The sequence below is a fragment of the Periophthalmus magnuspinnatus genome, chromosome 9 (assembly GCF_009829125.3).
Source record: "Periophthalmus magnuspinnatus isolate fPerMag1 chromosome 9, fPerMag1.2.pri, whole genome shotgun sequence".
NCBI lineage: Eukaryota > Metazoa > Chordata > Actinopteri > Gobiiformes > Gobiidae > Periophthalmus > Periophthalmus magnuspinnatus.
In genome coordinates, this window is record NC_047134.1 from 18,598,566 (window position 1) to 18,625,511 (window position 26,946).

General features: G+C 38.9%; 1 protein-coding gene across 2 annotated transcripts; it reads left to right on the forward strand.

Annotated features, from left to right (window-relative positions):
• Window positions 1-1,704: 1,704 nt before the first annotated feature.
• Window positions 1,705-26,589, forward strand: gnb1l (guanine nucleotide binding protein (G protein), beta polypeptide 1-like). Of its 2 annotated transcripts, XM_033972534.2 has the most exons (8): window positions 1,705-1,799; window positions 3,790-3,851; window positions 7,312-7,462; window positions 7,698-7,823; window positions 7,903-8,065; window positions 11,097-11,189; window positions 16,454-16,669; window positions 24,670-26,589. In XM_033972534.2, the coding sequence occupies exons 3-8, from the start codon at window positions 7,353-7,355 to the stop codon at window positions 24,946-24,948; spliced, it is 987 nt and encodes a 328-aa protein (XP_033828425.1). In that variant the 5' UTR covers window positions 1,705-1,799; window positions 3,790-3,851; window positions 7,312-7,352; the 3' UTR covers window positions 24,949-26,589. The 2 variants fall into 2 exon arrangements, with proteins under 2 accessions (XP_033828425.1, XP_055080482.1); XM_055224507.1 differs by lacking the exon at window positions 3,790-3,851 and having other exon boundaries at window positions 1,721-1,799; window positions 24,670-24,982.
• Window positions 26,590-26,946: the final 357 nt, after the last annotated feature.

Consider the following 26,946-nt stretch of genomic DNA (forward strand, 5'->3'; position numbering starts at 1 on the left):
AAAGTTCATACAGTTTGGTCTTCTTTGATGTCTTTATTGGAATAACTTCATGTCATTTTTCAAGTTGATTCACTGACCTCCTCTCCTTGACCTACTTGCTCTGATCCTCGTGCCTCACACACAGTTCTTTTACATTATGAGAGGTCTCTTGATGAGCGGGTGCCTGCAGACTGTATGCTACCTCTCCTGTCTATTTTGTCCTTGTGTGGTTTTGGCTGCTGGTCCGGCTGACCCGCCAGCCGCCTTTCTAATTTGGTGATGAGCTGTAAAGTGACCTGCCTGCCCCCACGGCCAAGCGGCTCGACCAAAAGTGAGATTCCGGGGATTTCCTTACAACTCCTGCGTTGGATGCATGATACAGAATACATGGCCCAAACCTGTCACGTTCCTCTGTCTGTCACCTCCTCCACTACCCGGACCAACCAGAAAACCACTGGCCCTCAAGTGCAGCCCAGGCATAGCTACGTCCAGACTCCGTACCCCTGGGTAAGATGAGACTGTCAGAATAACTGATGAACATGATGGCTATGGGAGGAGTACCAGGGGAGCACCTCCTGCAAAGGGGTGAGTGTCCAGGCTCATCCATTTGAACTAATTAGTTTAAACTCACTATAGGTTCTTATGAGCATAGGGTTTCATTGTGTTTCATCAGATGCTTATGAGCTTGATCTATTCCATCAGTAAATTATAGTGGATTAAAATTGAATAGGCCTGTTTTATAGTTTTATATTTGTGACTTGCGTGCCAGACTTTCATATCATCCTAGGTACTTATGATAGATAGGCAATGACTTTAATGCCTTTGAGTTGGTTTTAACATGTCATGATCAATTAGGAAAAAAAATCCAGCTAAAAATACTCAATACTTTAATGGGGGACAAATGTAATTCCCACTATAGTTATCACAAAACCATAAGAGCATGAAATCTATTAATTAGCCTATTATTTATTTGCTTTCTTTACAAAAGTTCAAGGTCAACAAATGCTCCTTGACTTTGTTTGACACATGTAGTTCAAAAAATACACTTTTTTGCTTTGCTTTTCTTCAGACTCTTGCTGATCCAAAACCTCCTCTTGATCGTTTCATTTCAGAGGGCTGAGGGGGATACAGCAGACTCTAATCCAAGGCCGCAGAAGAGGTTTAAAACACTCTGGTTTCATCTAATCTTCCAGCTCAGACCTAGTCGAGCTTGAAACCCGCTTTCTCCATGATAGGAATGGACAAATAAAAGTCTCCCACCACTCTCATGAAAGGGCTCTGTGTGCACTGTGGATTACTGGCCTGTTCGCCCCGCTCTCTTTCTCATTTAGACTGAAAAGGATGAAAAATAAAGACTCCCCTGTTTGTGCAGCTATGTGAAGCTTGCTGCATATTTTGTGTCATCATGTTTGATTGAGTATCGGTCTAATAAGGAAAACAAAACAAAATTGTATACCATTATAATGTATTTTGATATTTTGAATAGCTTACACCTTCCTATCCATTAGTATAACACCTGCATTTTCATATTGGATACTAACCTAAATGCTTTACAGACAAAATGCATATAAATATTTACCTGATTTAAGTACAACAAAACGTATGTATAACTGAATTTCATAACTTATATAGTCAGTAATAAATGACTGAGATAATTGATTTCTATACAGGCATCTTGACGGGCAGCCTCTTTACTGAACCCGGGGTCCTTCCTCCACGGCGCATGTTTTGTTTTTGCTTTGAGAGGAGGCATGGGACAAGCAGGCTGAAGAGCAGACTGACTTTAATCACATTCAGCAGGATCCCCACTGGCCCACATGGTAGTTTGTCATTTTCATTCATAAAAATACAGTGTCAGTTCGTCACATGACTGTATCAAACGCAGAAATAATGATGTATGTGGATGTTAGCTTGTTGCTAACTCTGATTCTCCTCTGTTTACTTCATAGTAGAAACGGGAATTAAACTGATAAAAATAGTGGAAGTGTTTGTGTTATGCATGACTTAATAACTACTTCAGACAGATGAACAGATGAATTATAACCCTGTTGTTTATTGCTGGACACTAACTTTCAACACAGGGGTTGCCTGTCAAACATTTCTCTGTTAACTTACTCTGTCTTTGTGCTGTCACTCATTGCTCAAAAACAGAAACTCGACCATTGCATCACTCTGGTTGTTTGTTGTTCACGGCATCCTGTTGTGATCATAACCTTGACTAGTTCTCATATTTCTTATGACCAGCCAAATCCCAATAGGTGTGTATCCCATCTCACCTAAGATACCTGCTGACGTATGTGACATGATGCTGTCATCCCTCTTGTGTCTCTTTATCCAGGAGTGTCCAGGTAGATGACTGTGGAGGAAATGGGCGATAGGGCAAACAGATAAGACTGCGGTACCTGACTGTTGCAGTCAGGAGGTCCTAAACCAGGAGCTGCTGACATGGTACTCCATCAGGCCCTGCCTCAATGACACCCACAAGCCATTGAGTTCTTATCAGCTCTGGCCCCTGCTTAGCATTCACGCCATTCACATGAACAATGCCACCTCTTCCCGCTCACTGGGCCTATGACTGACAGTGGGTGTTGGTGCACTTGTGTCTGACTTGAGCTTGTATCTGAAGCTAGCTGTTTGTCCAGTCCAGACCCCCCCACCAAGACACAATAAAGGGCGTGTGCCTTCCTCCACACTTCCCTCATTGTTTGTCTAACTAGACTTTTATAATGGAGCAGCTGCGCTTTTGGCACAAGTGCTTCCTCCATAGTGGGATAGGTAAAGTTTGTCTTTAATTCATATTTGAGCCAGAGTCCAGCTCAATATTGTCCACCACTAATACTCAGCACGGCAATTGTAGCCTTAGAACGGCACCATCATGGAAGACTAGCCAGCTCCGTGTAAATACAGGAGTTTTCTAGTCTAGTAAAGGTCTGTCCATGGATCTCTAGTATTGGTAACTGCAATGTTTTGAACTGTTTTATTATCAGATATCTATGATGACTGTGATGGATTACAACCACATATTTTAGATTGTATGTATTACCACTTTAATGAGCTCATAAAACTGGCCATGTGTACCTGTGTGGATGGGTACACATGTATTTTTATCAGGCTTAGTAAGAGAACAGACAATTCTTTTCTTTTTTAGTCAGGATTAATATTTGGCTCTCTTGGTTTAAAATCTGTCTCTCACCTTGAAGGGTAACTTGACTGCATGCTTTTTAGTTATGTGTAATCTGCTCTGCATTTTTCATCACGCAGCTCAGATCTCATATTTGACCACTCCGATATCACAAGATCTTGGGTTCCTCTGTCCCATAATGGCCCCTGTGTAGGCAGACATTATAAAGTTTCTATAATAAACCCCCTGTGATCAGTATATCCTCTATGCCTTATTTATGAATGGGCGAATTTGACAAGGGGCAGCTCAGGTGGGGTAGCTGCTGATCACATGATATGGAGGCAGGAATTTGGACAGCCCCCCCCCCCCACAGAACATTTGATGGCTCATATCATAAGTCTCCTCCCTCCCTCCCTTTCTCCCTCTCGCATGTGTGGTGATGCTGAGGTGAGCTGTACAGATAGTGGGGTACGTTTGATCTGAAGGTCGCCAGCCCCTTGCCGGTGTTGAGAGATGCTTGGCGGACTGGGTTGGCTCTTATTTAATAACATGAAGGGGAAGCGGACCTTTTCTCTCATAATTAGGCCGTAATTACGCAGTAGGTGTGGACAGACGGCCCAATAATGGACAAACTGCCTTTATCCATGGACTTAGAGTCAGATTACACAGAGCTGTCTTATCTGTTTCAGGGCCAACGGGAGCTGCGGCCCTCCACTCCAGCCTCTTCCCACTGGCTCCTGTTCCTGCTCAGGTATATTAGCCAGTCCCCCCTGATTTATTATTATATCCTATCATGGACTCACAGCTTTAATTAACTTGTTAAAGTATTTAGAGTTTTTGACTGATCACCGTGACAAGGTCCAAATCACTGTCCTAATATTATTTTTAGGACATATTTACTCACTAAAGAACATCTATTTATTTTTAAATTAATATTATTTATCATTAATTGCATATTTTTATTCAGCTGTACAGAATTGATTTGCAGTTATGAGATAATTTTGTTTTTATGGGTTAAGCATTTACTTGCTTAAAAAATTGATAATAAAATTAAAATAAATAACAAAGTAAGTACATTAATTAATTAACATTTAAAATAAAAACAATGTGGACCCAAAAAGCAAAAACTTATAGTATATATATTTTTTCACAGTTCCTTATCATTATTACCTAATTTACTAATTCATTTTTGTTTCAAGTTTGAAGCTTCTTGTAAATCCATTATCTGGGACTAGCCCATTTGAGTATTTGAGTTCAGGATTTAAATATTTGCTCTTCTGTCTCTTTGTGCTACCAGAGAACAATTCAAGGATCCATGTAAACAGATTTGAGTGACAACCAGCCTCCATCTTGTTTGTTTACAGTATTTGAACAGCACACAACTTGTATCTTGGTGTTTTTAGTGTCTCGAGCTGGCACCACAACAGCATACCTATTGTTGTTGGTGCTTCCATGGCTGGAAATGGTGACTTTGAGATAACAAGAAAAAGACCTCAGGAAGTAGTGAAAGGAGAGAATAGGGTAGATTAGTGTTGCAGACTTGCTTTATGGTCACTGGTCACATTATTGCTATTATTACTTGGTGGTGTATATTCAACAATATTGTTGAATTTAAGTTTAAATACTTTTTATACCTATTTGGCTAACAGTACTACTTTTGCACCTGTGGACACTGTGTTACACAAATTTGAATTAAAATGTATTTTCAGCACTTTTCTGAGTTGTGGACCACTGCCTTAAAATCTAGCAATTTCCATAATAAAAATGTAAAGGCTATGAAATTTAGTAAATCTTAATAATACAAAAGCAAATGTAAATAGGTTTGTACTTTGACAGGTGTACCCAATAAAGGGACTGAGGAGCGCATGTCCAGCATTGTTCTGAGCTGGATTATTTTGAGTGACGTTAAGCTTTGACTTGTAATAGAAAGTCTTAGAGAGCAGACAGTGAAAATAGACAGATTTTTTGTCCTGTTTGCGTGAGTCATAGAGTTTTCTGTGGTCTGCTAAAGAAAGACAATAAGCGCACCTAAATCCACCTGTTATCAGAGAGCCTCCCCTGCCACTGGCTCACATGAGGACAGTCTGAGGAATGTGGCCTTACCCTTTACCAGAGGCTTAACAGATAGACCCTCACTAAAAACACTGTTGACATTTTTGGCCATTTTCTTCATACCACACAACTAGTTTGTACAGTCAGTGTTAAAGCTGCTTACTGCTCATCCACCTGTGTGACGTCATATGTTTTTATTTGATGTATCTTTATTTTCTTTGTTTGTGACCTGGTTTTGAGAATAATCATTCTTGTAAGATGCTTGTATCTCCTAATACTGAATAAGAATGTATTAATCATCTTTGATTACCTTGTACTGTGCGTTTTGGGTTACAAATTTATAGTGAACAAAATTATCTGACCAATTGGACCATCTCTTAAAATTGTAAAAATCTGCAGAACTCTGTACTCTAACATGTAGAGCTTGTAAAGTATTTCATATTAGGACTTAATAATTGGGGGAAAATATCTTATAAGCATTTTTCTGACAATCTTTGCAATTTGACTTGCAAGTTATGTTTTAATGTAGGATTTTGTTCAATCTTAATATTTTAAACACATCCAGAAGAATTGACAAAAAGACTGAAACATGAACCGGCAAACTAATACAAGAATCACATTTCAGAACATGTTTGTACAGATCTTAACTACAGGGTTAGCAGTTTTTATCAGTTGTTTGTGGAGGAAAGTGTGGCACTTAAAAAGTGCTGGCTTTGCAATTTGCAAATTGTGATGAATGCAGCCCTATTGTATTTGGCTAAAATTCTTACATTTCACACAGCTAGTGCTAAAACCGCATTTGTTTTGCCGTTGTTTTGCCTGTCATGGCCTGGCTGCATGAGTGAGTGCCTCAGACTGCGGGCTCGTGGTGGTGTCTTTAATTAGGCAGGCCGGCCTGGCCCGTCTCTCCACTCCACAGATTCACATGGACAATTTAACCACTAACCTTCTGAAATGAGCTGCTCCTGAATGCCTCGGGCTCCGGTTTCACAGTCCACACCTGATGGTCCAGAGCAGAGGTTGTGATAAGTAACTTACAATGTTAAAGCCTCCTAACATTGGTGAAATAAACATGCATTGATTGATTGACAAATCACATATTAAATCATAACTCTCATCATTTCAAATTAGTTAATTAGGGAACAAAAATCACAATAGTAATAATAATAATACTAATATAATAATAATAATAATAATAATAATAATAAATAGCCACTCTGTGATATCAATATGTTTGGCATAAGTTTTATGCTCAATGCTCTTCCTGATACAATCTTCATGTTATATTTGCATTGGATTGGCACCAAGTGTACACTGCCTCTTGCATGTCTTTCTGATATTGTGCTAGCGTGCTATTACTCATTTTGATATGATTAACAACCTAGTGATAACATGGAGTGTTACTTGTTTTGTAGATAAAGTCAATCTCAGTCGTCATGTTGCTGGAGCAGTGTTTTAGTGTTGATGCATCATTTCCTTGCTGCATACCTGCGGTCACTTGGGTTTCCTCAGTCTACAAACAACATAAAAGCCTGATCTGTTACCTGTGCCTCTGGGACAACGGCTGTTGATCACAGGAGGAGTGAGAAGCCTGAATCTGCCACTGTTTACTGTAATTAAGCTGTCAGTAGATGTGATTTATAATGTATTGAGTAAGAGGTATTATCAAGACTCCAAGTAGGAAGAGAAACTATGTCTCCAACAGCCACAGGCTTTGTAGTACAATAGTCAAAGACAGCCAGTAAATTCAAATCAATCTTCAAGGCACAGTAGGTTTGAGTGTTTTATTTACTTTGGTAACAAATAATTTCTGGTTCTGTTGATGTGTCAGTAGCTCTCTCCTGATCACATTTATTAAATGCATAACCTTCTGGGCAGTGATTTACAGTGATTTACAGAGTTTCATGCTGGATAGGTGACTGTCCTGATGAAACTATGCTGCATTTATCATGGTGTAGGTCTGGCATGAATGAAGTACTCTTACATGTGACCTCATATGGCCCTGTTTTAGTGACATGCTTTTGTTTTGCTCATATTATTACTTTAACTATTGTCAAGGCTTACTTCTTTACTGACTTGTCAAGGCTTACGTATTTAACATACCATCTTATTAGTTTTGTAGTGTATTTACATTGACCCATTTTATTTATTTTTTGCAGTTGGGGTTCTTGAATTGGTGCACATACGTCCTGATCCTGGGATGTCTCGTCCTCCTCCGACTCCCGTCTACACCCTGAGGGGTGCTGGTGGGCCCCTCAACACCCTCCACTTCCACTGCAGCCAGGGAAGCACTCCTCTGCTATTTTCTGGGTGAGTCATTTTCTATGACATACATTTTAAGACAAAGATGCCATTTTGTTTTTCTCTTTTTTAAATTACAGTGCAGCTAAAATGGGGAAAGTTTTCTATTTATTTAGTCTACCCTTTTCCTTCTTTTTTATTATCTTGTTCTAACAAGGTCAGAGTGAGGTGAATCAAAGTTAATAATATGCTTTAAGACAGTAAGAGGGCACAAGAACTTAATAAATCAATGTGTGTTTTCTAGTTCGGGGAAAGGTGCTATCCACATGTATAACTTGAACACGCGGCGGCCTGAAAGGGTCATTGAAGGACACTCTGGAAACTCTGTGATATGGCTCAACACTATTCAATCAGAACAAAAACTAATCAGGTGAGCTAAATATATTAAGTATAAAGCTCTCATCAATGTTCATAAATTCAGGATATATACCACTTCTCTGCTTTTATAGTCAGGGACGCGACATGCAGATTTGCCTATGGGATCTCGCTGAAGGCCGGTATGATGTTGTGGACTCCATCTGGACCGGTAGTGTGGGATTTTGTCAAAGCTCAATGTTAGAGACAAGTGCTGGGAAGTGGATGCTGGCTTTTCCTGGAGAACAAACTGAAGAGGTTAGAAGTTATAACACAGTCTGAATCATTATCTACCATACTGTGATTTCCATTATATTTTGGTCCTACAATTTGCCTATTTTTTCACCTGAAAGTAAAATAACATAGCATCATTTTTATACACTATCTGTGCTAGAAGAAAGTCTGCATTAGATTTTATGGCTCAGTGGGTGGTCGTGGTAATTAGTTTAACATTGAACCTGTATGGACCTGGTAAGACAAGCTACTATTTGCTGTCTCAATTGGGGTTGTGGAAAGTTTTGTCACAGTATTTTGTACTTACTAGACAACCCACAACAGAATACGCTATAGCAATTAAACTAAATATTGCATAATGGTTTTATAGCACTAAATTGCAGAACATGATTAGGGATGTCCCAATCTGATACGGGTATCTATATCGTCCACCGTTCTAGGCATTTTTAGAGTATCGCCTTGGATCGAATTTAGTGAATAGATAGACGATACAGCAGATAGAGTCCTCCATGCACGTAGCTGTTGGTGCTGATGCTGCAGCTAACGCCCAGAGCTGGTTAAACACAGACTGAGGAGGTTCTAAAACTGCTAAAAAGATTATTTAACTTGGTACATATGTTAAGTAGATATGTGCTTTGGCGTGTAAAAAGAGAAGTTTCCTGTTTTTGCAGGCCTTAAACATTTAATGATATGGTGAAAAACACTTCCTTTAGAAACAAAGGATAAAACATCACCTAATGTCTCTGTAACTGTTGCAAAGCTGCTGTACTGTGGAAGAGTTTAAGACATTATTTTACAGTGTTATCAGAAATTATTAGGCTATTTTTAAGCAGCCCTTTTTATATCTGGTAATAATTGTATTAAACTGGACCAAAATTCACCATGGAATGCTTAATTATTCATAAAGGCACAGTCTGAATAGTAAAAATATCTGTATTTTGATGAGATTGGGTTGAGTATCAGTAATTGCAAATCTAAAAAAAAAAACAAAACACAAAAAAAAAACGTATCAGATCGGGAGCCAAAAAAAAAACCTGTATCAGAACATCCCTAAACATGATACACTGACATAGTTAGGGAGCTGAATTTGTGACAAAGTGGACCAGAATTGGCTCAGATTTAACGGGTTGTGTGGGGTTGACACATACGTTTTTCCACAGTATATGGACAAGCCATGCCTCATGCGAAAGCTCAGAATCTACAGAATTCACTCAGAGGCTGCACTAACACTGATTAATGATTGGGTGTTAGTGCAGGTGCTGGGGGTTAGGTACAGCGAGAGGCATTTTAGGTTTTAGAAGAATTAAAATAAATCAGTATTACTCTTGTTGTCAGTAAAAGCAATATTTGATTGGAGCATGTTTACCACATATCTTAGGACACAGATAAAGATCAAGTTTTATGAAATGTAAAGTACCTTAAGTATTTTATCTCTGTTTGTGTACCAGGTACTTTGGAAGCTACTCAGCCAGTTACCCAGCCTCCTTATATTGCCTTCAGATTCATATTACTGGGTCCACTGCTGAGAAGCCATACTTAAAAGGCCCAGAGTGGTCACCTGATCCAGCTCAAACGTGCCTGTACTAACCAGAGTCCAGCGGGCCAGGCATCAGGGCGCCCACAACCTCAATAATGCCATTGTCCCAAACAGACACAGACATAAACACAGAGACACCCAGCAAAGATAGACTTAAACAACCTGCACCCATTTTGTCTTTGGGGTTCCCCGCCCTGTTACACACAGACAGATGCTTATCACGTCTTACCAAACAGAACACCCTCATAAGAAACAATTCATAAAAATGCCCGCACAATGGATGATTTATTGCTAATTTTAGTTAGGTTAGCAAATTTTCAAATGTGTACACACTATTCAAAAACACAACTTCTCTCTCTCAATTTCTAGTGGTTTGACTGTTTACAGCACGCAGTAACATTCTTGCCATGGTAGAAACATTAATTAATAATGTGTTTTTTTTATTTACGGGCAGCGCAATGCCACACAAGAACTGCACATCACCGGAGGCACTGAGAAGTCCTTAAAAGGCCCTCTTTGTCAGACTAGCGGAGGTAAACACGAAGAGGACAGATGTGGCCTCGCGCTAAAATACAGATCACTACCTTAAAGGGATGTTTAATTTAAGCCTAATGAGAATAAATTTGTGCATCATCTCGGTGGAGGAAGTGACTGCGTTTTGGTTGGGATTCGAGCATTAGAAACACAGGTTGGGACTGTATCACGAGTCTCATTAGATTGTGTATTTTATCAGAATCAGTGCCAATGTGTGTAGGGAAATACTATCAACGTCACAGAATGAACTTTAATGGGATTTATTATAGACAACATGGCGGCTGCTTTGCACTGATGGATCGCATAGTGCTGTAGTTTGTAGCAGCCTCCCTGGTTCGCAGAGGTCCCAAACCACAATAACAAACACTGGTTGTAGCTTTTTTTTGTTTAGGGAAGGCAGACAAATCTTGACTTGGCAAAGACAATTTATATATAATCTTCGGGTTTGTGTGTACAGATCCTTAAACAAAATAAATATTCATACACTGTATATGTAGTCATGTTGGGAATTGCAGCCTAGCAACTATGAGTCTACTTCTGACAATGGGTAGTTAAACGTGCACTGTATACTTATTTGGTGGAGGGTTTGCCACCTGCTTTTCTCTAGAGATGTAAATGTTTTGCCAGGGATGCCACAATATCGCATTAAGCTTATCTATCTACCCACATTAACAAGCAAGTGATGCCACAAGGCGAAATTACAGGGCAGATCGTGTGGAGGCAGCCCCGCTCTCAGTAAGAAAGCATGCTTTTCAAGGTATTTTGGTCAACTATATTTCAGTTTGCTAAATGCAAGATTGGTCATTTTAATGCCATGCTCGGAAGCCTTATCAGCAAATCAAGTATGCTACATGGACACAAGCAGATGGCAGACCCTGTAACAAAAAAAAACGTTACTTAGTGCACCTTTATGTACAATTATGTTTTAAAATGTCCTTTCACATGGTTAGTATTCTTAAACCCTAAATATTCATCCTTTTGCAGATCAAGATCATTGAGCTTCCCAGTAAGACTCTAGTCAGCACTTTGGTACCAGATTCAAAGCTGGGCATGGTCATGTGCATCAAACTGTGGCAGGTATGTACCAAACTAAAAATACATTAACTTTACATAAATCTCATATGAACTCAAATCATGGCTTTTGCCTGTATGCACTTGCATGTAATTACTTGCCTCCTACTGACAGTCATTATTTATAGAATCATATAGTTTTATGACTTACATTTCAAGTAGCACCTTCCTTCCAAAGATACCCGCTTTATTTTGATAGGCCAAAACCATATAAAACTCCAATAAAAGAAAGGTAAACAAAAATGCATATGTGATACGTGGCACTTGATTTATAGGCCCTCCGCGTGTCCTAGACCATTTTTTCCAAAGCGTTTCTTCTCAGCTGGCAACGAGTCCCAACACTGTAATTAGAGCGTTCGGGAGGGCTGGGGGTTCACAGCTATATATCAGCCTGCAGCTCTACACCAGTCTGATCCCGGCAGGAGATTGTTTTCTGTTTTGTCAATTCTGTCAGGAGTTTTATTTTCCAACCATTAACAAGAGGTTGTAATTATTTTTATTGGTAATTATTATTAACAATTTTAAGAGTCGTGGAAAGTCTATTATGGAAAAAGTGTAGAGTCAAACTATACAGATGATTTTTGCGAATAAGGAAATAAAAAGACACATTTTATGAACTCAAGTTTAAAGTCTATATTGCCTTCCGTTTTTTAATTTGGTGCCATAAAAAATAAATTGCATAATTAAATAAGGTACAACCACTGAAAAGGTTACGGCATGTTGTACAGACGATAGATAAGTTGGTGTTTGTGTTTAGCCGTCGCCTCCTTGATTTCAGTGTTACACCCTCCTTTCATCATCTGATTTATGAAGCCCTGCTGTTGTAGCGTTGAGTGCCAGGAAACATAATGATCAATTATATCATTATAAATGATATAATATCACTGTAATACAGTACAGGCAGATCTCTGACTTCAAAGCCGAAGGGCCCAGGTGAAGCTAAATCATTTCAGGCCGATCGCTTTAAAGATCAATTCGTGTTCATCTGTTTCAATGACAAGAAAGATCAGTGCACTGGGAGAAGAATCAAACAGCAGGTGTTATTGTGGAGAATACTATGCACTGTGAGAGCTTGACTGGAGCTTTTACAGTGACAGAAAAAAGTAGCTTAAAAATAATATGGAAACTGGTTGCGTAAAATAAAATAATGTTTAGCCTTTCAAGCTTATTCGATACCCTCTGTGTACACAAACATAACTTTTTCATGTTGATGAATTTTGATAATATTTATCTTATGTTACCTAATCCTTAAAATTAACCTTTTCATTATACTTATTATTATTATTGTGTTTTTATTATTTAATTCAGTTTACATCTAGGCCTATGTGCAACATCAAATGCCCTGAAAAGATTTTAACATAAAATAAGGACACAAAAACAATCTTTAATTTCCCACAGTCCTTTATTGTCTTATTAAATTAATCAAACACAGAGAACACAGGTGCAGTGACAAACAGTCGGTTTGGAGCTGGACAGTGTGAAGACTTATTCCAGTGAAGAAGCTCTGGTCTCCACCTGTGGACACAGGAATAGGAAATGATTATCATATTATCTACTTTGTGTTGTGTACAATTAAATATACTGACAGCACTTATTAATCTCTAATACAATAACAGACCAGTCATGGGCAGAATCACACTGAACAATACAGAAAATGCAGAAAGAATTCTCTCCATGTGATTGTCTTCAACTTTCTCAATAGGCATTCACTTAAAGGTAGGGCATCAGGTACAAAGTTCTCCTAGACCTACACCCTGTGGATACAAGTGATGTTAAATTTTCACTAGGAAGTATATATTGTAAAAAAAATAAGCATCAGATGAACAAAGTAAGTGAACCAACCCAAACTGTTTTAACAGGTCTGTGTTTTGGTTGGTTGTCCTGCCTTTTTCTGAAAGAGCTACAGGGATTTTATTGGCTCACACCTTTTATTTTAACTGATACTGTGTAATGAATGGTGCTGCAGAACATAACTAAACTGTAATATTGGTTAGCTTACCAGCAGCTACAGCATAGTGCTCTGGATATGACTCTTTCATGTATGAAAGGCAGCACATTCACATCTTTGTACAGTTCTCACACTCTTGTAGATGAACAGTCCTGCTAACAATTTGTTTCATGGAAAGAAGCCTTGCATCAGTCTTAATTTCAAATAAAGCAAACACAAACATGTGTTTACACTACATTTGAAGCCAGAAAGTCTGTAAAATCTTAAAGGCTTATCTCCAAAGCAGCTCTCATAATCCACCTGCCTCCACAGTGCAGAGGCTCTCTCCTGTGTACATTTGACTTTTCCCGCCGAAAGGTTTGGGGAGGGGGATTTACAAGGGCGGCGCTTCACCAAAAATGATAAGAAAATCATGTTTCCTCAGTGTGATTAAGACATGCAGGTCTAACACTGGCCACAATCAAGTGACCCTGGTAAGATTTTAACATGACTTATTTACAGTTCTCCATCCTGCATGTTTATGTATATTTGTATATATATTTATATTTGTGTTTGCAGTTTGAGCAACCTAACTCGGACCTTTTTTTTTTGTGTATGCACACATGCAGTTTGTTAGTCATAAAAAGGCTTATGATTTCTTACGAAGCCTAAAGCGTTGCCTGCTGGTTTCCTCTCCTCACACTGCAGGAGGGAACATCTGACACAGCCATCATTTCTGTGCTCTATCTGTCTCTGAAACGATCCAAGCGACAGAGCTCCTCACACTCTTATATCCTCATGGTCTTTCTCTTTATGCTGCTGAGACATGCAGCGATTATCCTCCATTATTACTAGGACAGACGCTCAAACAGATTTATTGTTGGCCTTTAAGCCCTCTCGGCTGGAGTTTATGGAAAAGATTAAATGCAGTGTTAAACTGCTCGTTCTTCTCAGTCCAGCTTCCCATCAGCAGACTCTGTCCAGCCCACAGTTAAACCTCTGCCTCATCTATAAGGTGCTCCTGAAAGTGCACAACAATATGGCGGGCCTGAAGCCAGAAAGTGTCTCCATATGTTGAGTACAGGTTGGGCCTGCAGCGGGACAGTGCTGATGTATGATGTGCAAGGCTTTTAATGTGAACAGAGGCTGGCGGGGAGAGGAAATGTTCCTATACAGATATCCATCAGTCTCAGCTCATCACCTACTGCCTCGTGGCCATGACATCATGGAGGACCAGGACAAAACACTGCCCCGATTGGTTCCTTATGTGATCGGACAAGAGTTGGTCACGTCAACAAACAACTGTTGATTCTTTTCCCCACTCAAAAGTGTGACAAACTCTTGATGTGATGTGGCTCATGTTCTTAAAGAGAGTGTTGCCAATGTTGTCACAATAATTAGTTCTATTAATCGCGTTTCATTACTTTGTTTATCTTGTTTTAGTTTAACTTAATTTGCACAGATGCTGAATCAAGATGGTGGTTTGCCTTGAGGTTGTTCAGGTCTGTGACTTATTGTCTTGATAACTTGGTAACTGGGCCAGCAAAACTGTAGTTATTATGAACATAGTTCAATATTATTACAGTCATTGTTGGCTGTATGTATGGCATCACTGTGCTCATTAGCCTTGAATTCTCTCTTACACCACATACAGTACTCAACCCCCCCCGACTGTCTTCCTTGTATTTGTCTTTCCGGCTGTTATGGTCCTGATGGATCTTGTCCTAAAGCTCCAGCCCACTCCATCAGAGAGCCTCTTGTACAAACGGCTGTGGAGGATATAATGAATTAGGTGTCTGCCCAGGGTTCCCTCACCTTTGACCTGTGACATCATCAATCAAGGAGGTCCTATACTTAAGTGAAACTGGGCCTCCAACATGGCTATGCTGCAGAGTCAAGCCACCGATTTTCAACGGTTTGTTTTTATTTGTTTTCATAATCTGTCATAGTTCGTACTGGCCGATGTGTTTGGAAGAGATACACAAGTCTTGCTATAATTTGTTTAAAGTTGGAAGAAGAGAAATATAGCGTTAAGTGAGAAGGAGGAGGACTTGATTGATGAAAATATGGCCCTTTCGCACATATGGAAAAAATTTCTTGCCCGTCCTCGCTTCTTGCTTGCATGGCACACTGCGTTTTATGGGGGCCTGATGGTACGGTCATACTCTTCTTCAGTATATGTGCAGTATCACAGGTCAAGGGTACATTTGTTAACTCTGTAATAATTCATTTTTTATGTCACTGTAGAAGTGTGTTCTTTCATTCTGGCTTCATAGATGAACTGCAAAAGGCCTGGTGATGAAGAAAAATGGCCGACATTCATATTCCCCTTATCCAGAACCTCTGCAGGCTCTCCTTCACTCCTTTCTTCTTTGCCTCCTGGGATCAAAAGATGTATGAAACCTCTCATTTTATCAGTTCACCTTTTGTCCTACGATGTCCACATTCAGAGCAGAAAACCTTACTTACTGCAAAGTTCCTAGCTACTGGTGTAACTGACTTTGACTTCTGACGGCCTGTTGCTCACATGCCTGACATCATTGACCATCATCAATTTAGACAGAAGAAGAGAGAAAATCTACAGGGGGCTGCATCGCAAAAGTATATGTATTTTTTTCTCTTTTGAATTAGGCTGTACACCTGTGCAAATGGACTTGGTTGTATCAGCCTTTCTAGTACTAGTACTGTATCTCTGTTACAATGTTTTATACATCGTGAATGTATTATAGTTAATACAACGCTTTAAAAACATGTGGACAATGCAAGTGCTTCATCCTTGTATTTTGCATTGCCGACAGCGCAGCCCTAAGCTCCGTAATATGAATGAGGAGCAAAGTGAGCAGTAGTGTAATGGAGTGTGTGGAAGATAGAGCAGCAGCCTGATGAATGGAGCCCACAGCTCTCTGTAAGTGTCAGCGTGGGCTTCCAGGAAGATAACCTCTGCTCCTCATCCCTCCCCTTTGCTCCTCACCTCTCTCCTCTGTTCCTCACCTCTCCGCTCTGCTCCTCACTTTTCCACTCTGCTTGTCACCCCTCTTCTGTATTACAATCGAGTATGAGTATTTCAATTCCTGTTTTGAGAGATTGTAGTTTTTAAATTACTTGAGATAAATTCTATTAACATTGGAATACCTGGGTAATCTTTGCAATTTTTGTGAAAAGGAAATAAAAAAGGGATTAAACGTACTCTGTATGATATTAAAAAAATAATAATAATAAAATTATCCTCGTGCATAGACAAGGATAAGAGGGATCTTTCAGATCATAGGTAGATCTGAGAAATGTCAACAAGGATCAACCTTCCTGAATAAAAATCTGTAAACTGTGTCATCTTTAATTTTAGAGTGATTTGGGGACTGGCCCTTTGCTGTTGGCGGGATACGAGGATGGATCTGTGCTGCTGTGGGACGTAACCCAGAGGTCGAAGCTGAGCCAAGCCAAAGCCCACCCTGAGCCTGTCATGTGTCTGACCTTTGACCCCACCCATCTAAAGGGCATTTCAGGCTCCTCAGACTCCAAACTGTCCTCCTGGATAGTGGACAGCCAAAACAATATGCAGGTAAGACGAGTCAGGCTAATTCAATAAAATAAACAGAAATCTGTAATATTTTTTCTCAGTAGTTTAAAGTTAATTATTTATACGAAAGGATATCAGTCTGTCAAAAGATGGCTGCATTTCACATTATAGGCATCAATTCTGGGGGTCTCTTCGGACTGGCTCCAATTACACTCAAATCCTGATAAATGATTTGTTCCATGCCATCTGGACATGCCAACTCTTGCATTCTCGCTAGCATCATTCCCATTTCTGCAATCCTCTTTTAAAACCTGTCTTGTGGCCTTTTTAGAGTCTCTTCTTTGGTCCTTTCTTGCATCCTGGCTGACACTCCTGGTAGTGTCCACTCCTCAGCCCTCTCTTGCCTCCTTGCTGCACCCTCGTCTTCTGTCCTCATTTGAAACCTGTCTTGTGTCCTTGCTAGTGTCCATTCTTTGGTCCCTGTTTGCATCCTGTCTGGCGTTCCTGGTAGTGCATCCTTGTTACTCTCTCCTCTGCTGTCATCTCATCAGTCCTCTCTTGAATTCTTGCTGGTGTACTTGAGAGTGTCCAGTCTTTGATCCTTTCTTGCATCCTGTCTGGTATTTCTTTTAGTTGATCTTTGTTCAAGTGTAGTTTAGTTAGCGCCAAGTTTTCATAAATGTAAATACAATATGAAGGCATTACCAGTATTTTTAGTTTTAAATCTTAAAAGTAAATATTTGAATTTTGTCTTGCATCCTAAAGAAAAAACACACAATAAAAAAACAGGAAAAAAAGAAAAAAAAAAGCTCCTAAGTGCAAAAAAGAGGTTAGTGTTGCTTTCTCCAGCTCCTGGAAATCACAAGGGCCCAAAGAGGAAGAGGCTCCGCAGGGCCCTGGAGCCATAAATCAGCTGCTGGTTACACAGTGATGGCAAGACTGTGGGCCAAGGGTCGAGTCGGTGCTGTCACTCCAGCCACCCACATGCACTTGGACTTATAACAAGTTCAAATACCACTACAGATCAGGAATATGACGATTCTAAAAAAAAAAGAAAAAAAAGAAAGAGAAATGTATTATTGCTAAATTAAATACATTAGATAAAGAGAGAGTGGCAATACGACTACTAATTTTCATAGTTAATAAGCTTTGTCTAAAAAGTCCTGGTTTAATATGCTGTTGACACAATAATACAATACAGGGACTATATCTGCTCTCTGTAATATCGGAAAAAATATTGCTATTGCAGTAATAAACATGGGTATCCACCAGCATGTTTGCCTCATATCTTGCAGCCCTAAATGTTAGACATAAATGTAGTGTATCAATGGAAAACACTGACAGAGACTAACTATTCAGAAGTCTTTCCAGACCAAAAGGGATCACAACAGCTTTGTCCCATAAACCACAGCTACACAGACTTGACGCCTCATTTGGAGCTGTATTTCTCTTGATTTCAGGAGCAAAAGAGAATGCTTCTATTTTTCCTCCAACCTCCATGAATCAGAGTCAGGCCGATACACAACACTCCAGCAGGGGGAATGAGGTATTATTCTTTCCAGGGCTTTTTTTCACAGATGGACGCTCGAATTAGAAATATTTGCAGAGGCTAGATTAATTCACCCTGAAAATGTGACTAGAAAAACACTAGGAAGAATTCGATTCAATATACGAAAAACAGGAGAAGAGTGGTTATTTGGTTTATTTTGCTCATGCAACAAAATATTGATTCAGCATATAATCCAGGATGAGGATGACAGGGAAAAAGCACACGAAGAGGGAAAGGATCCAACGGGGGCTTTTAAATTATCCTCAAGTGCAGCTCAGTGTGACGTCCAGACAGTTCCCCTCAGTACTTCCCACAAAAGTATTTCTGTGTTGCAGTGGTGGTGGGTTAGGGGGTCTGCTGGGTGGCGGACTTGGACGACCCGCGAGAGGTAATAAAAATATCAAAACCTCCGAGGCCCCTTTAACCAAACAGAAAACACATCTGCAGTTAAAGGAACAGTAGTTCACAGTGGGAGGCTGCAATAAAGCCAGTGGAGTCCATAAGCCGCACACATTATCCCACTTCCACAAATTACCCCTGTGATACCATTTAATGCAGTGTTATTGGCCAGTTATCGAGGTACATGTTGCTTTTTGGAAACTGATTTTGACACAACACAGCACACTTATGATTTAGTGTGGCGGAAAAGCAGTGAAGTGAGTTTATCAGGGAAAGATAAAAAAGTAATTGCCTCCTGTTTTAAGATTTAATATGTTACAAATGTACGTAATCTGTAGTTTGACCCATCCGACCCGACAACGTTTCATAGCTTCATCCGCCATCTTTTATTTATTTATTTTCAAACGTTTCCAACCTTTTGGTACAATTTACTTTAATGACTGTTTTATAAAAAAGGAACCCTTCCCCCAGAAGCTATACCTTAACTTAGTGTATAAACATAGTAGTAAAATACACCGATACAATTTACAAATTCATTTCAAAACACAGTTAACATCCCATACCTGTTATCACCCTGCAGTTCCTCTGTTTCTTTAGTGTTGGCATTCGTTTGATTACTCACACATTCACACATACCATCTGTTTGTTATAATTGTGCTCATTGTATAGACATTTCAGTAATTTCTTATGTCACATCATGTACACATATTTTTCTTTATGATTGAGTATAACAGTAGTAGTAATGATTTTGGTTTCCGGAAAAAAAAGTAAAAAAAAAAGTTTATTTAAACATAAAGATCTAAAGCCCAAGGGCCTTTACAAAACTGGTAGATTTTAGTTCACGTTTTCACTTCATTTGGTCTCATACTACTGTGCAGTTTTGTGAGTGTGTAAAAGGTGAAGCTAAGAGAGCGTTGGGTGTTGTGGGTTGCATGCTGTTAAGCCAGATGGACACGTGTATTTAAGCGGCCACTCAAATGTATTGACAGGTGCAGTAAAAGGTTCCTCCAGGACAAAGAAGACAGAGGTCAAGGGCTGAGGATAGGGAAAGCAGGTATAGAAAGAGAAAGATTAGCAGTGCGCGTCAAGCAAGTTCTTGTTTAAAACCGTTGACAGTTCACTACAGGTGGGACGCATGAGTCTTGTGTTTGCTACGATGTAAAAATATCTTCACTGTCTCTCTCCACTTGTCACCTGCACCTTCTTTCTTAAAACACCACATTCAGTCAGTCCAACTCCGACCTCAACTGTACTTTAGGTCCAGATATGTCTTTACGCACATATGGTTTTAGTCTCAGCTTGTCTAATTCCAGCACACTGAATAGGGATGTAACAAAAGACTCCCTTTTCTGTCCTTATCCTAACTATATTTATTAGAACTTTGTAAGTTGTCTCTCATTGTGTAAAAAAACGTGTGTGTGTTTGTGTATATATGTGTATATATGTATGTATATGTATATATATATATATCTTTTACACACATTTTAAATGTAGGATCTAGCTTATTTTATTAGCTACCATCTTAAATTCTGTAGTGACATCTGTAATCTGTAATGATAAATGGTAGATGCAATTAATTCTGACTAATGTTGCAAAGTGAAACACAATTGAATCTTGAGTACAAGTTCCAGGCTCCCAATTTGCATACCTGGCTAATAATCACAAAGACTATAACTACAAGTATATAATTATCCTCCCCATAGATAATATTTTCCCCATACCAAATATTGTTTGAGCGTTAACCCGACTGCCATAGTCATGTTATGAAAACCTTATGTCGCATGAGTTTAGTTTTTCAAATTTCAGTTTTCTCAATTGTTTTATATATATATATATATATATATATATATATATATATATATATATATATATATATATATATATATATATATATATATATATATATATATATATATATATATATATATATATATATATATATATATATATAATATTAATAAATATATATAATATTAATAAATATATATAATATTAATAAATATAAATATTTTTTCTTACACTTTCTTTTCTAGTCGGTTCTTGACATCTTTACTGCTTAACCTACTGCTTGTGCTTTCTCAGCTCACCTGTTTGACACATCCATCTCCTGTCAGCCCAGGCCAGCTCTGACAGCCCAGGTGACAAAAGGCTGTAATCTCCACAGCCCTCAGTGTGATTCAGAGACGAGGCGTGTCAAAAATACCTCCGCCAGCTTCGAATGAGTGAGCGATGAGTGGACATTTCACTAACTCAACGTGAATGGTAAAATGCCAAGACGGGCTGTAAGCAAGGACAGAGGGAAAAGTAGAGCAACACTTCAGTGAATGCTCCTTGTGTCAGTGAGATGCAACAGAAGAGGATCTTGAAGTACATTTTTTTGTTGGATGTTTTGGTCCAGATGTTTCGCAGGGCTGGCGTAGTCCTGACAGCTGAGAAAACGGGCATTTCGACAGCTAACCTGCAGATGCTGTGTGTAACTGCATTCTGTAACACAGGCCTCCAAAGTAATGTTCAAAGACAAAAATGATGGATGGTGCACAAAGATGGATTCTGTCTAATATGAGATAGTACTGTAGAGAAGGAGTAGGGAGAGAAATGGAGTGTCAAACAATGCTAGCCAAGAGCAGCTCGGTTAAAGCTAATGGATTTCATTACAGACCGAAACCTGGTTAATGGCACTGCTTCCCGGTACTACTGCTGCAGCGGTGTGGCATGCTAACAAAAACAACAGTATTGATGATGGAGAACAAGGAATTAAATTTAGGTTGAAAAGGTCCATTAAGTGAGTTTAAAATGTTTTGCTAAAGTCTGTGTTGTTTTTTTTGTGTTGATTGGTAATGCAGCAAGACTCTCACATTATGGTATAGCTTTGTTTGTTGTTGTGTAGTTGCAGTTGTATAGTTGTGGTCCCCGGCTGTTCTTTTGGTTGAAACTGATGACTCAAATATCTAGTTTTAGATCTAGTTCAGCACTAACATTGACCTGGTTACAGTGTGGTTTATCCTTGTTTAGTACTTTCCAGTATATATTCTAAACAGTATTTCTATTCTTGTCTTTTCTCTTTTTATTAATCAAACACTGTTCATTACTGGCAATCAGAGTAATGTATTCATTCTCTCTAGACCGTTGTAGAAAGTGAAGTTTAGTCCCTGCTTAACTACCTGCAAAATCATTAGCCATGTTCTGCCCACAGTTGACCCTCTAATGAAACAAATGCCTTTTCCTGACACAAACTATGGGAAGCAAAACAAACAAAAACAGACACTTAAACCCATCATTATCAGCAGCCTAATGCAAAGCAGATGGGCCAGGAGTCGGGGCATACCAACTTCTTGAGGTAATAACAACCCTCCAAACAATCGGTCTCCCGAAGCTTTCACTGTATCAATGTGGTTTACATTTTACATAGACATTGTGCCATTCTCGATTTTGTTATTTAAAGGCTCAATATTACGCAAAATTGACTCTTTCAGCCATGTTATAATGTCGTTACCCCCTCAAAAACATTTCCGGAGTTGTGTTTTTTTGTTTCATTAATCTTTTATTATTAGGCTGTCCACATCTCCAAAGCTCAAAATGCTCTGTTCCACCTTATGATGTCATGAACTGGTAGTTTTCAAGCTAACAGCTAACTTTTACCTTTTATTCAGTAGAGCTTGGCAATTCCAGGGCTGAAATCATCCAAATGATTCTCGTGAAGGTGTAAGGAGTTTAAAAACACAGTGGAGCTCTTCTTGTATTACTGCATGACATCACAAGGTGTAACAGAGTGTTTTCTTGTTTGTTTAGAAGAAAAACTCAGCCTAAATATGCAGTGAATATGTGTGAATGAAATAAAAACACAACTCCAGGTATGTTTTTGATGGAGAAACAACATTATAACAGAACAGAAAATAGCTTCATATGGGCCCTTTAACTGTAAAAAAAAAAAGTGATATAATATTATCCGTTTTTAAACTTTTTGCCCTCTTTTGATCAATGGCATTCCTCTGTGTTTTCTCTCTTGCCTACATTCCACTTTATCCACTTGGGCCACGAGTACCTGGCTTATGTCTTCCACATGCAGCTCGCGGATGTTTTTGGTGAACAACGGGAGCATGCAGATAAATTCTTCAACGTCTCCTCCCATCTACAGTCATTAGTCTCCCTATTCCCAATTTTTACGCTGTCCGGTTTGATTTCGGCTCCTCTATTCCAGATGCCTGTTTTATCTACGGTGTGTGAGGTTGAAATCCATCGCTCGCAAGGAAGAGCACGTTCTCCCTGCAGAAATGCCCGTAACAGCGAGCCCTTAAGATAGTAATCATAGCACTATTCATTATAATATGTCAAAATGTTGCCCCTTTAGGGAGATGGATACAGTACTTTAGAATGCAGTAGATCACTAGGAGTACGTGTGGCTAATCCCTAACAGGCAGGCCCAACACTAGTGGATTTATTGGGTCTCTTCTCTCGCTGACCAAAGCTTTCAGTGCAAATGTAATTCTTGCTGCTTTGGAAATGGTGACAAAGGCGCAACCCAAGACTAGAGCTAAAAGATTTGAGAAACATATCTATTCTTGGATATCTATATCTATATTGCGATTTTTTATGTTTTTATTTTTTCTGACAAGCATAGTGATCCTGATTAGATTTGTGATTTATGATTTAATAATAGGACTCTGTTCATAATTTAAAAAAACATCCGGAAGAATTAACAAAAATGACAAATTGACTGAAATGTGATCTGACATACTAATACATAAATCACGTTTCAGAACATGTTTGTCCAGATTTAAATGACTGCAGAAAAAGGCAAAGAATTTTGTTATGTAAAAATGGCGTACTTTTCAATTTGTGGGCTGCGTTTAGTCAAATTTTGATTGAGTTTTGATTAATCTTGCAATCCTTTCCAACACACCCATAATGAAAAGGCCTCTCTAACTCTTACTCTATACTAAAGGTGCACTATGTAACTTTTCAGTGCTGGGTACGTCACTTGCTTTCCTCAGTAGTGATGTTATTATTTACTTGGAATGTTGGCATTAAACTTACCTATCAGCATTACAGATTTACGGATTTTATATTGCACGAAATTACTTTGAAAAACATGTATTCTTACTGCAAATCCTCTAACTTGGCCTGGTCATGTCACCTGCTTGTATCCATGGACATAAATGGCACATAAAAACATTCCAGTCAAAGCAATGACACCTCCATGGAGACAAGTAAGGTTAAGGCGTCTTTATCCATACTCTTGGGTAAATTTGGTTTGCAGTAATTAAAGTGTCGTACTCGCCACCTAAAAAGTTGCATAGTGGGCCTTTAACACAGTGGGATGTAGAGAGACTTGCTCGTAGCCTCGTGCCATAATAATGTTTTATGGCTGATGATTGAGTCCCAGGAGTTTTGGGCCAGTTTCAACAGACACGCAGCTTAGCACTCGGACCTCAGTCACCAGATCAGCTGATAGTCTCCCCCCCGACTCTATTTGTCTTGGCCAAACTGTTTTTAGATGGCAGTGATGAATTGGCTCCCTGACCTAGTTCGTTTCTCTGATTATTTTTGTCTGCTATTCACGCCTTGGGTTTTACATTTTCATATTAATCACGATACTGAGAAAAAATGTTTGCTTCTTACTGTTGTTTTGCACTGTTTGTATTTGCGGGACTTAGCAACAGGTTGTTTAGAGTAACTTTTTGAAGAGTTGTATTCTCACATCCAACTTTGTACTTCTACATGAGTCATGTTATAGTGTTGCATTTTGTTTAACTGAATGGACTCTGAGTGTAAATGTTGCTAGTGCAAAGAAATACTCTTTACTCGTGTCTTCCCACAACTCTAAGGGGTAAATACTTACGTTATAGCCTTGAAATATCAGAATTATTTACTAATACAATCTGAGTTCAAAATGTACTACTCTACCTATAATAAGGTCATGTTAATATGTTAATATAAACATATATTTATTGTAATAATCTTTAACTAAAGTTAGTATGTTATTCCTCTCCTGACGTAACTGAAGAAAAGTAATATTTTGGTTGTAGGTTACTGGAAATATTGTACTGGTAGTGACCCTCTCAGCCTGACAGACTCTTCTCTTGTGGTTTCGCAGCTCCAGGACTCGGTGACGCTGGTTAACCCCGGAGTGTCCCAGATGTGTCTCCGTGACGACGGTAAGCTCCTGGCGTCCGCGGGCTGGGACCATCGCGTGCGACTGTTCGGCTGGAAGAGGTTGAAACCACTGGCCGTGCTGCAGTACCACACGGACATGGTGCTAAGTGTGGCCTTCTCAAACCACCAGGACCCAAGACAAAGACTACTGGCCGCAGGATCCAAGGATCACCGTATCAGCCTGTGGTCTGTATACAGTGAAGGATCTCAAGCTCAATGAGCTCAATTTTTCTTCTTTTTATGGACTACTTTAGCAGAGCAACAGTTTGTAATTTTGATGGCAAAAAGACTTTTATATTAGGAAGGTTGTACATTTTCTTATATATTTCTTATAAATTTATTTATCTTGTAATTGAGAAAGTCTTATGCATTTACTGTAGTCCAATTAGTTAAACATAAAGGTCATGTAATAGATGTCTTAGTAATTAGCATGCTTAATTATATCAATATAATGACATGTCTATAAGTTGATACATGTTAATGTTAATACCAAAAGTCTTGTCTCCACGGGCCAGGCATTTGAACAGTACATGTTCTGCTCTATAGAGGCTTTATCTCCTGGGATGAGTCCAAGTTAAGAAGCGTTTCATGCTGTACAGGAAACGCATGAGAAATCAAAGAGCTGCTTCACCACCATGGCCACGTACCATTAGTGAGCAGTGGAAAGACGAGGTCCGACAGTAGACAGACTACTGTGCCTTTAGGGATGCATTTAAAATCGTTACAAAACATGTTGTAAATATTGATTGGTTTCAGTCACATAACATTTTAGTTTTCTTGAGGAGCACAGCAACCACAGACACACATGAGGATGCCATTAGCCAGATATTTTTTAGATGACCCAACAATTCAAGAAATAATACATTAGGAATAAAATAGATTTTTTAACCCTGTGATTAGGCATCTGTTTTTCCATTGCTAAAGCTTTATATCTCAAGATAAAAAGTGAGAGATAATGAAAGACTACAGTTAACGCTGGCTTGTGACCTAGGGACTTCTTAACAACACAGATCCACAAATCATAACAAATGCAGAACACAAAGCTCCATGTAGCCCTGGTTCAAGTGCACGCCCAACTTACCAGAGTAGTAGCTGAGATAGTAATTAGAATTAAGAAAAGCAAATATTTCTTTTTACATTTTCTGTCTTGTATTCTTAGGTTGGAATACAATACATTTAAAATTATTTTACAGAAATAAATGGTACAAGGAAAAATACTGACTAACATCATACACTCATGCCATAAAAATATATATAAAATAAATTGTGTTAGTTCTAGTAGTCCCACAAAATGTGCATTCTTTATCATACAAATACTTCTTTTAATGTCCCAAATTATTTTCCTTATTCCCTACAATGGTCCATCCATTTTGTCCAGTGACCTCTTTGATGACATCTTGCGTTTATAATCACTTCCTAACTCTGGTGTTAGCTTTGAACAAACAGTGGTAGCGTGAGGCAGCTTCCGTCCATTCTCTGATAACTCAAATGGGCAGAGGTCTATTGATGCTCATGTTGTGAGCTGAATAGAACAGGCAGCACTGTGGCTTTACAAGTGACTGCTGGTGAGGAGAAGATGGCAAACCTAATAAATCACTTCATAATGGATCATTTAGAACGTCAATAAATGGACAAGGAGATCCCCATTACAAATCAGAGGCCACAATGGGCGTTGGACTTCACTTAGCGCCTAATGTGTGTCCTCCTTGAGCTTGGGTTCAAAGGTCAAGCTCGTTTTAGGACAGGTCATAATCCACCACTGAGCCCTTTATCCATCCTGCTGTGTATTTTTTGGGGATGATAGCATTTTTTCAAATGTATTACAAGAAAAAATTGCGTTACACAGTGATTTGGTATCAGACACACACAAATACTGTACATTTGTTTTAATTAAAGCCATATAGTCAAAAAATATATATCTTATGACATTTTTTCACAAATTCCTTAAATGACTAAGTATTCTAACAGAGCAATAAAAGAAACATTTTTTAAATTGCTATCTATTTTTTATTAATACATCTGGGTTATAAACATTTAATTTTACACCTCATTTCATGCAATAATAAACCATGAGAATCTTTCTACTTTGCAATGATGATGTGTTATAATTTTCCATGTACAACATCTGTCAGCAATATGATCCAAATAAGAGATATTGTAACAAACCTGCTCTAGTCTGAAGGTGGAGTGGCTTGTGTGTGATTCCCATCCCTATAGG